Here is a 16215-nt window from a genome sequence, read left to right as displayed (position 1 = left end):
GCCATGCAGGAGAAATCCCTGGTCCTACAGTTCTGGAATGGCAGAGAGCCCAGGCAAGCTCTGCCACCACCGCCACATGCATCCATGCAGAAATCCCCAGGAAGGGTTCAGTCTACGTGCCCAGACCATGTGTGTGTGTGCACACGTGTGTGTGTGTGTGTGACAGAGACAAAGGAAAAGGAAAAAGAAAAAGGAGAAAGAGAAAGAAGGAAAAAAGAGAAAGAAAAAGTAAAGAGAACCTATGATCACAATTGAGCCCAAAATTTTGGTTGCTAAGCAAGAGCGTTGTGTGTTTCACCATATTTTACAAGTTGGTCACGCCCACCCAGTCACATGACCAAGCCAGACCCACGGAACCAGTGGGTAAAATTCTGTGGTCTTAAAAATGTATAATTTTACTACTGATGTCAAGAAAAGAGACATAATAGATCAAATTGATTATTTTAATTATATTGTATCCTATATCTTCAGCACACAAATGTTCTCAGGAAGAAAGCTATGAAGTAAAAACACAATGTTTATCAAACAAAATATGGAAAAAGCAAAACAGAAACACAGCAGCTTAGCTTTAAAAATCAAGGAAAGTTCATTTTAGCATATTCTGAAGTGAACAACTATGAATCTTTTCACCACTACTCTGCAAGCCTATTATAACAGCTCAGTGCAAATGTCTTTGAAGTTACACATTTATGATAAGTACAAATAAGCAAAAGGAGCAGCATAAGGCTAGTGCACATTTCTGTTTCTTAAAAACTGTAGTTCTATTCAGTTATTTATTTGTTTTACAAGCCTTAATATTCATATAAGAATTTTATAAATACATCTCTTTATAAGATTGCAAACATCAAAACAGCAGGACTGATAAACAACAGAAAAGTTCGTGCAAACCATTTGGTAAATCATTCCTAAGCATACAAATTTTTTATTTCAATTAGCTAAGAATCTAACTATACTTAAACAATTCTCAATCATTATCTCATCCCCCTTGTTTTAACTTGTGCAAGAGACAATACACTCAGTTTGCTGAAATAAATGTTTCAATATTCCTCATAACATTCCTCATAACAAAATATCTTCTTTTGCATTTTAAAATACAATCCATCTTTTACTCTAAATTCCTGTATGCATGCTTATTAAATACACTTGTTTTCCTTTGGAGTCATTGTTCAACTGTGTATTATTTTCAGCACTGGATTGCTATGACTGATCAACAAATGACAATCACTCACTTTCCATTCTTTATTGAATGATCTTGAGCAAGTTAACTCTATTAAACATGTGCTATTTTTTATTCCATGGGGAAAGGAAAGATATAAATATCTGTGTTGCCATATTAGCATATTTCTGATTAGACCATTTTCTTTTAACTAGTATTTAAAAAAAACATTTTAACCCATTTTTATATTGATTGATCTAACTCTTAAGAATAAACTCGTTTTCATGCCTTCATTTCCCCATGCAATTTATTAAATTACTTTACACTGTTTCTCACTTATAATTGTGCATGTTTACTAGTTTTTACTTTAAACGTTGTTTGCAATGCTAAGAAAATTTATTTATACAGCCACTTGAGACACATCTCTGCTTTACTGTCTTCCTTTTATTAAGTAGCATCCTTGAGTAAGATAAGACAATTGTTATTATAACTAGTTCAACCAGTAGATGAACATTCAGTGACCTGAGGATACAGGGGGAAATTTTAAATAGATAATCAAGTAGGAGAGAAAAAAAACCAATGGAAAAACTGATTATACCCAAGAGGTCCACCCCTAGTATTTTGCTCTATTGACAAGCTTCTGACAGGTCAAATGTTCCCTAACCGACAAATAGTATTCCCTTTAAGTTAAGCATCCTTGTGTGGAAAAGCCAGAGATACTAGATTTGTAGAGCTGAAAAATACAGACTTTTGCTAGATAGAAGAACAGAATTTTCTTTACAGACAGTCCTTGATTTGCAAACATTTGTTCAGCCGCCATATTTAGAGTTATGGCCCTGTTAATGAAAGAACTGATGACTGGTCCCTTAAGATAGGACCACTGCAGTGCTTCCACGATCATATGGTGGCTGCAGAGATGCTTCAATTCTCTATCTGCTTATCTCATCCTCTCTATTCCCTTTCAGGCTCTGGCACTCCACAGCTCTTCCTGCCTCAATCTACTTACTCCTACTACTGACCAAGTATGCCTGACCTGGTCCTTTGCAAGGCAGCTGCTGGTTGAACAAGGCTTTCAAAAGGTTTTCTTCTGGAAATTGCACTTGTCAAGTGTCTTCATGAGGCCTACGGAAGGAGGTTTCACACATGGTCAGCAGCTGCCTCACAAAAGGCCAGGGCAGGCACACCTCATCAGCAGTGGAAACAAGAAGACAGCGAAGGCCAGTGGGGCAAGGAAGGGCCTCAGTAGTGTGGGTGACTTGGCTAGAGAGATTTCAGCTTTGCACTACTGGACCAGGCTGGACTTTGATCTGCAAAGGGTTTTGCACTGCACTGTGGCTCAGGGGCTTCTTAGAGCCTTAGATGCGCCTTTAAGTCCCTTTGCACTATGCTGCTGGGCTGTGGTGGCTGCGGCTTCCAAGAGTGGCTGCTATGGTGTGCCAAGAAGTCCCAGAAACACACAGTTCTAGGGCTGCTTCCCTTGCTGCAAGGCAGGTGCAGCGTTGCCAAAAGAGCAGAGATGGAGAGAACAGGCAGTAGGGGGAGTTAAAGGGGCAGCAGTCCCTTACCTTAGCAAAAACGAGGTTCAGGAGTTGGCGGGACCAAGCCCAGAAAGGCTTGGATTGGGATGGATTCTCAGGTAATGACTGGTGGAATTCAGTTAACCGTGTGGGCAGTATTGCCATAACTAAATGATGCAGTCATGTGATATTATGTATTATGATTCCCATCACTTAGTGATGGAAATTCTGGTCCCAATTCTGAATGTAACTGAAGGATTACCTGTATCAGAGAATTCTGCAAACTTTTGCAACCAAGGTACAATAGCCCTATATACATCAATAATGGGAGTATTTTGTGTTTCTTTTCTTATACTACATACGCATGCTACTTTTGATAGTCTCCAAATCCACATAAAGTCCGAGTTTCTTCATTGTGCTCAGTTTAATCATTATAGAACAAACCACGACCAGCTTTATAATGGACATGAATCATATACTATGTTTTAAAGTCACAATGCCTGGTTTAGTGCCTGCTAAACCAAAACAATGTCCAGTTTAGTACCTGCTAAACCAAATCTAGCCTGCTTTAGAAAACAGGCTAAGGGTGGAGGGAAATGAAGTTAATGAATTTTGTTTATAAGGTCTGCAAGATCAGTTAAAGGATGAAATTGTGGGAGAAGGTGCAGACTTTAAAAGTAGGCTCTCCCTTGTGTCAATAAGTTACTATTTGCACCATGAATATAAAATCCAGAAGTTACCTTAAACTAATCTTTTGTCCTTTGATGGAATATACAGGCTACTCAGGTAAAACACAGGTCTAAACAAAAACTAAAATCTGAAGATGACAAATAATCATTGAGAAACAAAAATCAGTAGAAACTTTACCTGGGTGGAAAAGACATTGTCTGACAAAACGAAGTCTTAGTTACATATGCCCATCTCCAGTTTAGGTTACTATTGCCAAGAGTCACAATCATTATTTCCCAGGTCACATAAAAGACAACCATGACGGCCACAATAAAAAAAAACCTGAAATCTAAGTTGCAGCAATATCTTTATTGATGGTGGGCAGACAAGGCCATATATGGATTGAAAGACCAGAGGTCATAATGTCCTGCATTTTGACCAGTTCATTCTGCCTACCTGTGAATACAGCACAATATTAAAATGTACATAACGTCACAGGTAAGCAGAGATGGGCCCAACCATTATTTTGCTGGCTAAAGGGTTTTGTGGAATTTCATATGGAAGCGAAATTCTTCTGCCTCTAGAAATATTTTATCACACAGCGTACATTTAGAGCCTTTGTCTTTAGAATTGTGTGTGCGTCTCACATGACTGTCATGGGCAGCGTGTGAAGCAAACACTTTACCGCAGTGCTTACACTTGAAGGGCTTCTCTCCTGAATGTTGGCGAATGTGAGTACGCAGGATGCTGGATGCAGTGAAGGCCTGCAAAGATCAAGGGAATAGATGAGAAAGTAATTAGACCCCAGAAACAAAATGCCAGAAACATGAAATATTTGTAATAATCGGGGGCCAATCTCAGTAACTGCAGTGTTCATAACTTTGGGGACTCTTAATCTCATGCTTATGAGTGAAAACTTCTCCTTAATCCATCTTTGCTACAAACAAAAGAAAAGCAGCTGGTAGGGCAAACTCAGAATGATTCCATAACTACATCATTCTAGTGAATGATGACCCAAATGGCTAATGAGGGGACCAAATATTTCAATTTATGAAAAATTGAAACATTGCAAGAGAATTGCAAGAAACATTTCCTCACCTTGTTGCAGTATACACACTTATATGGTCGTTCTCCAGAATGCACCCTCGTGTGCTTGTTTAGACTAGAGGACTGAGAGAAACTTTTACCACACACAGAGCACTAAAATGAGAAAAAAATATCTAATTATTCTGTAACAGCAGAAGCAGTTAGATCCCATTCTGGTAGGACGTAGAAATGTGCAAACATTCATTTCATGCAGGTGAATTACCACACGTTACAGCAGTCTGTCATTGCATAACAATATACATGTGAGGCTCTGAACTTTTCAAAAATTATTTGGAAGAAATGCTTCAGATATTCTGGAAGCAAACAATCTTTTGGGGATTTCAGAATTTGAAAAAAAAAGGCGTAACTACTCTATCCCTTTGGAGCATGCAAGCAACGTCCTAGTAGGAGTAGGGTTAACACTGCAACAATATTTTCATTGGTCTTATGCACATGCCACAGACATTCCCAAAGAACATAAGCGTCTTTCCCCAAATCATGCACATTAATACCTGGCACACAGATACTTTTAGAAATATAAACAGCTGTTTCCCACAAGATACTTCTGAATTATATTCATAGTGCTCTCTTGATAATTATTCTAGCATTCTTTATTTATCTGGGATACATAATTGCCATGAGTACAAAAAATGTCTTTCCCTGTGATAAGAAAGATGATCTACCTTTTCTTTTCTCCCTGCCCAGTTTTGGTTCATTCCCAGTCTATTATCTGCTCAATTTATAAGAAAATATTTAATTTCTGTGCTGTATATATATATATATACAGTTGCAAGAAAAAGTATGTGAACCCCTTGGGATTATGTGGAGTTTTGAATGAATTGGTCATAAAATGTGCTCTGAACTTCATCTAAGTCACAACAATAGAAAAACACAGTCTGCTGAAAATATTACTACACAAATATTAGATGTTGCCATGGTTTAATGGCACATAAGATGTAAACATTCACAGTGCAGGGAGGAAAAAGTATGTGAACCCTTGGACTTAATAACTGGTTGACCCTCCTTTGGCAGCAATAACCTCAACCAAATGTTTCTTGTAGTTGCAGATCAGACCTGCAGAACGATCTGGAGTAATTGTGGACCACTCCTCTTCACAAAACTGTTTCAGTGTAGCAATATTCTCGGGATGTCTGGTGTGAATCGCTCTCTTAAGGTCATGCCACAGCATTTCAATCGGGTTGAGGTCAGGACTCTGACTGGGCCACTCCAGAGGGCGTATTCTGTGCTGTTGAAGCCATTTTTGTGTTGACTTACTTGTATGCTTTGGGTCATTGTCCTGTTGCATCACTCATCCCCTGAGGAGCTTCAGTTGGCAGACAGATGGTCGTACGTTTTCCTGCAAAATGTCTTGATAAACTCTGGAATTCATTTTCCCATCAATGACAACAATCCATCCAGGCCCTGAGGCAGCAAAGCAGCCCCAAATCATGATGCTCCCTCCGCCATGTTTTACAGTGGGGATGAGGTTTTGATGTTGGTGTGCTGTGCCTTTTTTTCTCCACACATAGTATTGTGTGTTTTTCCCAAACAACTCAATTTTGGTTTCATCTGTCCGCAGTATATTTTGCTAGTAGTGCTGTGGAACATCCAGGTGCTCTTTTGCAAACTTCAAACGTGCTGCAATATTTTTTTTGGGGGGGGGACAGCAATGGCTTCCTCCGTGGTGTCCTCCCATGTACTCCATTCTTGTTTAATGTTTTCCTTATTGTAGATGTGTCAACAAAAATGTTAGCATGTGCCAGAGATTTCTATAGGTCTTTAGCTGACACTCTAGGATTCTTCGTTACCTCATGAAGCATTCTGCACTGTGCTCGTGCAGTCATTTTTACAGGACGACCACACCTAGGGAGAGTAGCAAGGGTGCTAAACTTTCTCCATTTGTAGACAGTCTGTCTTACCGTGGACACATAAACATCAAGGCTTTTGGAGATACTTTTGTATCCCTTTCCAGCTTCATGCAAGTCAACAATTCTTGATCGTAGGTCTTCTGATAGCTCTTTTCTGCGAGGCATGGTTCACATCAGACAGTGCTTCTTGAAACCAGTAAACCCACAACAGGTGTGTGTTTTTAAAGGGCAGAACAGCTGTCAGCAACACATCCAATACCCTCACACTGATTGGAGTCAAGGTTGGCTCACTCCTGGCTCCAATTAGCTCTTGGAGACGTCATTAGGCTAGGGGCTCACATACTTTTTCCTCCCTGCACTGTGAATGTTTACATGTTATGTGCAATTAAACCATGGCAACATCTAATGTTTGTGTAGTATTATTTTAAGCAGACTGTGTTTGTCTATTGTTGTGACTTAGATGAAGTTCAGAGGACATTTTATGACCAATTCATGCAAAACTCCATGTAATCCCAAGGGGTTCACATACTTTTTCTTGTGTATGTATGTATGTATGTATGTATGTATGTATGCATGCATGTATGTATATATACACACACACACATACATAAGATGCACTGAATACACTGAAACTTCTAAGTATATATGTAATTGCTGTCTTAAATTCAAACTGTCTTCATATGTATTTAAAAGTTATAGTCAGGCAAGCAAATGAATCATTTAAATTATTAACATTAATTTTAGACACTATGTATGATGGTGTATATGAGTGTCATGGTGTATATTCTCTATGTCAGATGCACATATAATTCATCTATTTAAAAAAAACCATATACATGTTTTATTTCCAGACAATCTGATCTCCTCAGTTGGCAAAATAGTTTTCAAAGGCAGCTCATATCCCAAGCATGCCTCCTTAAATGTATACCCCAATGAATTAAATTGCACTTAATTGAATTGAATTGATTTTATTTGTAGGCCGCCCTTTTCCCTGAGGGGACTCAGGGCGGCTCACAGAAAACCAGGGAGGGGGGAATACAACACTAAGACGACAACACATAATAAAAATAATACGCAACATGCATACAACATTCGGGCGGGGTAATGGTCCTTATCCCCAGGCCTGACGGGCGAGCCAGTTCTTCAAGGCTATGCGGAAGGCCTGGACGGTGGAGAGGGTACGAATCTCTACGGGGAGCTCGTTCCAAAGGGTCGGGGCCGCTGCTGAGAAGGCCCTCCTCCTTGTGGTTGCCAGCCGACACTGGCTGGCCGATGGAGTGCGGAGGAGGCCTAACCTATGAGATCTTATAGGTCGTAGGGAGGTAATTGGCAGAAGGCGGTCTCTCAAGTATCCAGATCCACTGCCATGTAGGGCTTTATGGGTGATCAATAGCACCTTGAAGCGCATCCGGAGATCGACAGGTAGCCAGCGCAGCTCGCGGAGGATAGGTGTAATGCGGGTGAATCGGGGTGCACCCGCAATCACTCGCGCGGCACTAGCTGAAGTCGCCGGATGCTCTTCAAGGGCAGCCCCATGTAGAGCACATTGCAGTATTCCAGCCTAGAAATCACGAGGGCCCGAGTGACTGTTGTGAGGGCCTCCCGGTTCAGGTAGGGTCGCAACTGGCGCACCAGGCGTACCTGGGCGAATGCCCCCCTGGTCACAGCCGCTATATGATGGTCGAATGTCAGCTGTGGATCCAGGAGGACTCCCAAGTTGCGAACCCTCTCTGAGGGGTATAAAATTTGACCCCCCAGCCTGAGTGTTGGATTAGTGGCCGAATTTTTGGGAGGAAAACACAACAGCCACTCGGTCTTTTCTGGGTTGAGCACAAGCTTGTTAATCCTCATCCAGTCCATGACGGCTTCAAGCCCCCGGTCCATTACGTCAACCGCTTCATTGATTTGGCACGGGGCGGACAGATACAATTGCGTATCGTCCGCGTATTGATGGTATCTAATCCCGTGCCTACGGATTATCTCTCCCAGCGGTTTCATGTAAATGTTAAATAGTAGGGGGGATAAGACCGAACCCTGCGGCACCCCATATTTCAGGGGCCTTGGGGACGATCTCTGCCCTCCCACTAACACCGACTGCGACCTGTCCGAGAGGTAGGAGGAGAACCACCGTAACACGGTGCCTCCCACTCCCACCTCCCGCAGTCTTCGCAGAAGGATACCATGGTCGATGGTATCGAAAGCCGCTGAGAGGTCAAGGAGGACCAGGATGGAGGGATGTCCTTCATCTCTGGCTCTCCAGAGATCATCCATCAATGCGACCAAGGCGGTTTCAGTGCTGTAACCGGGTCTGAAGCCTGACTGGAAGGGGTCTAGGTAGTCTGCTTCCTCCAAGGACCGTTGGAGCTGGAAGGCCACCACCTTCTCAACAACCTTCCCCAGGAAGGGGAGGTTGGAGACCGGGCGGTAGTTATTAAGGACAGCTGGATCTAGGGATGGCTTCTTCAGGAGGGGTCTCACCACCGCCGCCTTCAGTGCGGCGGGGAAGTTCCCCTCCCAAAGAGAGGCGGTTACAACCGCCTGGATCCAGCCTCGTGTCACCTCACTGCAGTTAGAAACCAGCCATGAGGGACACGGATCCAGAGCACAGGTGGAGGAACTCACAGCTCTCATGGCCTTGTCCACATCCCCGGGGGTAACCTCCTGAAACTCAACCCAGAGCTGTTGTACTTGGTCCCCCTGAGTCTCGGCTGGAACTGCAGGTGTGGAGTCCAAGTCCGTCCGAAACCGAGCAATTTTGTCCGCTAAGAATTGGGCATATTCTTCAGCTCTGCCCTGCAAGGGTTCCCCCGCCTCCCTTTTGTTCAATAGGGAGCGGGTTATCCTAAACAGGGCGGCTGGGCGGGACTCAGCGGATGCGACCAGGGAGGCTATATGTGATCTTTTAGCTGCCCTAAGTGCCCTAGTATATTCCCTGGTGCAGGTGGTTACCATTGCTCGGTTCGATGCGGACTTATCGGACCTCCAACGGTGCTCTAGGCATCTCCTCCGGCGCTTCATCTCCCGGAGCTCCTCGGTGAACCAAGGTGGTCTCCGGGATCCGCCGCCTCGGAGGGGCCGCAGTGGCGCAATCCGGTCGAGGGCCTCTGACGCTGCCGAGTGCCACGCAGCAGCCAGAGTCTCTGCCGGACTGTGGGTGAAAGTATCAGGAATAACCCCAAGCTCTGTCTGGAACCTTACTGGCTCCATAAGACGCCTGGGGCGGAACCACCTGGTCGGTTCCTCCTCCCTACAGTGGGGGTTTGGCCTCCGGAAGTCGAGCCTCAGTAGGCAATGGTCTGACCACGACAGGGGTATGATGTCACTCCCCCTCAGACCAAGATCACACATCCACTGCTCCGAGAGAAATACAAGGTCAAGCATGTGTCCCGCCGAATGGGTTGGGCCTCGGATTACTTGAGTCAAGCCCATGGCTGTCATGGAAGCCATGAACTCCTGCGCCCCATCAGAGTTTTCACCGAGCGACGGCAAATTAAAGTCCCCCAGGACCATCAACCTAGGGAACTCAATTGCCAGCTCGGCTACTGACTCGAGGAGCGAGGGGAGGGCTGCTGCAACGCTGTTGGGAGGCAGGTACGTTAGCAGCAAACCCACTTGACCCTTGAGGTCCAACTTTAACAGCAAAGACTCACACCCGACAATCTCCGGAGCAGGGACCCTACGAGGAACTAACGACTCCCGGATAACAACGGCCACACCCCCACCCCTTCCCTGGGCTCTCGGCTGATGCAGCACCTGAAATCCTTCTGGGCACAGTTCTACTAGGGGGACTCCTCCCTCTGGGCCCAGCCAGGTTTCAGTAATACATGCCAGGTCTGCCCTCTCGTCTAAAATTAAGTCCCGGACGAGAGGTGCTTTATGTGCTTACTTTCAACTATGTATTTACTTGAATTGCAATCATAGCTCCTTCGCAGAAAAGGTAATTTAACTGTCTCACTTAAGCTTCCATAGCATGAAATTACAAAATTCTTTCTAGCTATCTCAATGAAAGCTATCTCAGAAATCATTAAAATAATATATTTAAAAAAATATTGCACTTATTTCCTGCTTGATCAGACAGTTTGAATCATTGAAAATCTACTCAGAATATTAAATATCTAATTTACTTCTTAATTTCTTTTAAAGCCTCAATTTTTGGAAACAAACATGCTTTAAAAATGAAATCATTTCAGTGGCTTAGTTCATTTGCATTGTGCTCCTAACAGGCTAAGGCAGGGCTGTCAAACCTGCGGCCGGTGGGCTGGATGTGTCACACACTGGCCACGCCCACACCCATTTTAGCAAAGGGGAAAAAAGTTGTGATACATCAAGTGATGCTGCTGCTTTGAAGATGACACCCTGAGCATTTTGAGGTTTGACACTCCTGGCATCCCAGGAGATGATGCAGTTAGTTGCTGGGGATGATAAATGTATTTCTGGTAGAGAGGGTGGTGCTTTAGTCCTTTATGGTGGCTATGATTCTCCCCCTTCTTAAGAAGCCATTGCTTGATGCCACTTACATGGATAATTTTCATCCTGACTCCAACCTTCCCATTTGAGAAGGTGGTTATGCTGCAGTTCCAAAGGATCCTGGATGAATCCCTTTCACTTGGGATTCAGGCATGGATTTGTGATGGAAATGGCACGGATAGCACTTTTTGATTACCTTTGGCAGGAGTGAGATGGTGGCAAGTGTGTCTATCTATTCTCACTCTTTCAGCAGCTTTTGATACTATCATCCATGTGATTCTTCTGGAATGGTTCCAGGGATGGGAGGGCACTGTGCTGTCCTGGTTCACTTCCTTTCTCTGAGGCTATTCTCAGTGCTGATGAGGGGCGATAAATCTGACCCCTACCTTTCAGGATCCCTCAAGAGTTGGTATTTTCTTCATTCCTGTTTCTATATGAAACCTCTGGAGGAGACCACCTGTCACCATGTGGTGTGATATCAACTGTATGCTGATTGTACACCTTTGGGCAGAACAACCACTAGATAACTGGATGGAGATTTCTGCCATAAACAGGTTTCTTGATTTTTGCAGCCTAGTCTGGTGATGTTCAGGAATTCTGGCTGAAACCAGAAAAGGTGCTGCAACTCTAGCACAAACCAGCAAGAGAATCACCAACATTCTTCACTTGGACTCCATCAATAAAACGATGACCAAAATTTAGAAGACTACTACTGATACACATGTACTTATGAGCTACTAAAATACTAGAGAGAGCATGACTTGCGATAAAAACCTTTTCAATTCTTTGAAAACACAAGATTACAAATAAAGATTACAAGAAATGGTAGTTTGGGTTCAAGCCATCAAACTAAAAGCCTAGAACCATTTTCAGTCTGAAATAAATTTTATGGTATTAGATTTTAATTCCAAGTAAGATTGTTTACTGAGTGCTTCTTGAGGAGAATTCCAACAGAAAAATAATCAGAACAGAGATACCATCTCTCTCATTTGTCTTACGCTAATGAATAAATTCCTGTCCCAAAAGCCCAGTCCTAAGTCCTGAGAAATTGAAGAGAGATGACACTCTAATTATGCTTAACACCACTCTCATCACTGCTGCTTCCACTGTTGTAAATCATGGAAGACTCCCCAGAGATTCTACTAGAATAACATAAAGATACTGAACGTCTTACTTTATGAGGTCTGTGCTTCTCATGAACATGGAGAATGTGGATCCTCAGACGGTCCCGCTTTTCAAAAGATCGGTTGCAAAGATGGCATGGGAATTTTCTGTTCCCTTGGTCAACACACCGTGTGTATTTCAGATGTTTGTCCCGGTAGTATCTGTAGGCAAAGACTTTTTCACACCGCCCGCATTCATAACCCTCCACAGATTCTACAAAGAAAGAGGGGAAAATCACCCTGAGGACCTAAAGACAACTTATAGCAAAAGACATGGGCAGCAATCAGAAGGCAAGTATAATACAAAGTTGTTCTGTCTATACAGATTCTCAGTCATCGAGGTTATGGTTGTCCCAAAGGTGCTTTTTCAAGAGGAAACTGGACTTCCTTGTTTTTCTTTGAAGACCTTTTGCTTCTCATTCAAGAAGCTTCTTCAGTTCTTCAGAGACTGAAGAAGCTTCTTGGATGAGAAGTGAAAGGTCTTCAAAGAAAAATAAGAAAACCCAGTTGCCTCTTTAAAAAGCACTTTTGGGACAAAGTTGTTCTGTGTAACAAAGAAAATGACTAGGTAAAGGCTAAATGGAAACATACAGATGTCTTGTAACTGCATTGGTGAGGTTGCTAGTATTTTAAAAGAAAACCAGCTTCCCTTTCTGAAAATATATTCTATGACTTAATTCACCTTCAATGCTCACTTTATATATTTTTGCTGCAGAAAACCAAATATAGCTACTGTACTCCTTTAAAAAACATTAGCCTCCTCCAGCAATCAAGAACTGTACTTCTGTCTCAACACTTGAGACCCAACTGAACACCTCAGTCCTCCGTTTTCTTAGAAAGGATACTTGCTTCCAACCATTAGCCTATGGGAGAATACTGGCCAAGTCGAGACATTTGCTTGCTTGCTTGCATAGCATACTACCCATAGTGAGCTTAATGATGGTTTGTTCTAACTACTGGTTTTTTGTGTTTCCTCAAATTCCCTAAAAGATTTGTAGTAGGTTCTCGTAACATGAAAGAGACAAAAGATGACTAATTGTTTGAGTTTAACTGCTATTCAGAGGGGAAAGGTTTGCAAACTGACCTTCAGTATGTTTTGGGGTTCGCTTTTCTTCTGCTGTTCCTTTGAGGCTGATAGGGATGCCAAGAAACTGTGAGTAACAATCACCATACCAGACCAGAAGTTCTTGGCCAGGTGTAATTTCTTTGCAACTCTCATAATAGATCTGGCCTTGGCACTGAAGGGCTGTCAGGTTTTGCTCCTCTGGGAAGCGGGCACAGTTCACGAATGACATCCAGTTTCCAGAAGAACCTCTGCCGTCAATGAAATGACTCAATTGACCATCTTCAAAAATCTGAAAAACAAACACACATTTAAGAAATGCAAACATCCAGGTACTTCTTGGCCAAGGCTTTCAAACACCTTGTTACCCAATATTGAACCACCTTTAACACCCAGACAATTGAATGGTTGACTTTGGAAAGAGCAAAGGGATGACTGAATCTTTGATGTTCAGACTTAGAAGGTGAATATAATTATGTTTTCTTTGGAAAATTCCTTGGGGATTTTTTTTTAAAAAAATCAACAAATTCAGGGATAGAGAGGCTGGTATCTAACCTACACAGCTATACCATGCATAGCAGGCATGGAAGTGGTATATACATTGTTTTTGTTTCCCCCCTCCTCGATCCCTACCACCTTTCAACTGTTCTAAGGCAGAAGGTGCAATTTCAAGTACCTCCCACATCAAAGAATTGTCATCATAAGTTTTAATCTCGCTAGTGTTGACCACTTTGCCTTGGAAAGGACCAAACCGAATACCCTTAAGAATGGTTTCTGTGCAGAAGACACCCAACTGTGGACCATCGATAAATACAGTCTGCAACACAGTCAGACCTGAAGGGAAGAAACCAAACTGATTAGTAAAGTCAAGGCAGAAATATTATCTATAAAGAATTCAGTGATGGACAGCGAACATCCTTCCGAAATGAACAAAAATGTACTACCTTTGGGAAGTTGTAGGGTTGATCTATCCAGCAGTGGGGGGTGACTGTCAGTATCTCCTGAAAGAAAAGCAGAGATACAATCGACAGGTCTTTAAGAAGCAAGAATAAGTAAGTGTGCTCCAATTGAAAATTCTGCTAAACTAGATTTAATCTAAAATAAGATGCCACGAATTGCCATAATATAAACAGAGCAGTAGCTCTACCAGATATGCACAGACTACCATATGTCCACTTTAACTACCTCAGTTGAAATGCCTATGTGATAAATCACAGAGCAAAGTGGTTCAAGTTGCCACTGAACTGATATTTTTCTACAAGGAGAACCTCTGGGTCTTGCAAAGAAGGGGACATGTGCAAAGAGGGTAAGGCACCATTCAGAAAAACATAAAACTCTATACCATCCTGGTTGGGAGTCAGAAGAGTTGTGAACCAATGGATCTGGAAGGGATGTTAGATACGCTTGTTTTGGGCCATTTTATCTTGAAGACATTTATTGAAAATAATGAAATGTTTCATTAAATTCCCCACCCAATATTTTGTTAACAAAAACATTAATGCCCAGTCAACATAACATGCCAGAGCAATGAGATCAATGTAACTATAACTAGAACAATTGGTAGTTGCTGCATTCTCAGCAGAGACTACTGATTTTTAACATACAGTTTTTAAAGGTATTTATTTATTTATCCCTCCCCTAAATGCATCAAAGTACACAGAAGCTCTCCTTCTTAAACCATTTCACTCTTCTCCTTCTCCTCCCTTTTTAACATCCTTCCTGCTGCAGAAAAAGGGTCTGTGCTGCTGCCGATATATAGTAGTTCTCCTGCCAACCGGCATCCTTGATGCTTTGAATCGATGCTTGCTTTTGCCAGGAATCAGACAACTAACTGGAAAAAAAACCATTACCAACCAAGATTAAGGCAGGTTCGAGAACTCCTTAGGCACCAGACCAAAGGTTTGCTCAGCCTTTCGAGGAAGGGATCCAAAGTCAGGAGAAAGCAGCCTCTTTACTAGAAGAAAAGCTGTTTCCAACCAGCCTCCTAGCAGAATTTCCGGCCGCTTCCTCCCCTCGGGATCCAGGGCATCTTTCCTTGGGCTTCAGCCCGGCTTACCTAGAGACCTAAGTATCAGAAGAAACTTCCTGCGTGGTTTGGATTAGTGGGGCTAAAGCTTAAAGAAATGCGCCAGTCCGTTCCCTTCCCTTCCGAGAACGAGAAGTTTTTCCCCAAACCAAGCCAGGCGCGATACAATTAAGGGAGCAGTCGAGGGCGATCTGAGCAAAAGCGCCTCTCTTTCAAACTCGCCCAAAGCAGAAGCGAGGCTTTCGGGGTCGAAATTGGGCAGAATTGCCCCAAGACCCGCAGCGAGAAAGCGAAGGGAAAGCGCCGGCTCAGCCGCTCCCCTTACCCGGACTGGGGCCCACCTGCCGAGAGGGCGCGCGGCTGCCTCCCGCCGGGCAGGGCGCCGTAGAGGACGGCGTGGAGCTCCTGGGCCGTGAAGCGGTAGCTGGGCGGGCGCTGCTCCGAGTCCGGCGTCCCTTCGAGGCTGCTTCTCTTTCTGGGCGAGGCTTTCTTCCCGGGGAAGGGCGCGGGCAAGACCGGCACAGGTCGGGGCAGCGGCGGCGGCCGGAGAAGAGGAAGGGTGGGCGGCGGAGGTGGCAGCGGCGGCGGCCCCAGGTAAGTGGCGGGTAGCCGCTGGAAGGGGAAAGGCGGCAGCGGAGGCGAGCCCGGGCTCAGGCCCCCGGCAGCCGACGCCGGCGACTGGAAGACGACGGTCGGAGGCATGGCGTCGAAGAAGAGCGGCGGGTGCAGAGCGGGGCCAAAGGAAGCGGCACCGGCGGGACAGCCGTGGAACAGCATCAGCATGGACTCGCCGCCGGCGCCCTCGGCAACGCCGGCCTCTTTGGAGGGCGCGGTCCCCGCCAACGAAGAAGCCATCCCTGCGCGCCCGTCTGGAAAAGACGCGGCACCTGTGAGGCGGAGAAAAGGCAGAGCTCAGGCAGCGCCCTTCGGGGAGGGGCGGCTGAGGCCCCTAATCCCCGCCCAGAAGCCGAAGCGTGGGGCCAACCTGTCTGGCGGAAGAGCCGGGGAGCCGGGCTCGGCAGGCGCGTGTCTATCTCCTCGGTGGGAGTCACCCCGCCTCCCGCGCGCTTCTCTTTAAGGAGGGGGAGGGGGGCAGCTCAGCCCGGAACCTTCCCGAACTTTCTTCGGAAGGTTGGCTGGCGATCCAACAGCCCTCAAACTCGGAGGCCCCGTGGGGGAGGGGAAGCGCAGCCGTCCCCT

General features: G+C 44.5%; 1 protein-coding gene across 1 annotated transcript; it reads right to left on the bottom strand.

The window, feature by feature from the left end:
* Positions 1 to 3875: 3875 nt before the first annotated feature.
* PRDM14 (PR/SET domain 14) lies at positions 3876 to 15870 on the bottom strand. The gene is made up of 7 exons (XM_087703574.1): positions 15387 to 15870; positions 13934 to 13990; positions 13666 to 13823; positions 13011 to 13281; positions 11938 to 12140; positions 4441 to 4542; positions 3876 to 4106 (listed from the first exon to the last, which is right to left on the bottom strand). The coding sequence occupies exons 1-7, from the start codon at positions 15868 to 15870 to the stop codon at positions 3876 to 3878; spliced, it is 1506 nt and encodes a 501-aa protein (XP_087559700.1).
* Between the last annotated feature and the right edge of the window lie 345 nt (positions 15871 to 16215).

This window comes from Thamnophis sirtalis, unplaced genomic scaffold (assembly GCF_051295495.1).
Source record: "Thamnophis sirtalis isolate CommonGarterSnake01/CBP01778 unplaced genomic scaffold, rThaSir2_p1.2 scaffold_2, whole genome shotgun sequence".
NCBI lineage: Eukaryota > Metazoa > Chordata > Lepidosauria > Squamata > Natricidae > Thamnophis > Thamnophis sirtalis.
Note: the sequence above shows the minus strand (reverse complement) of the source record. Positions and strands in the feature narration are given on the sequence as shown.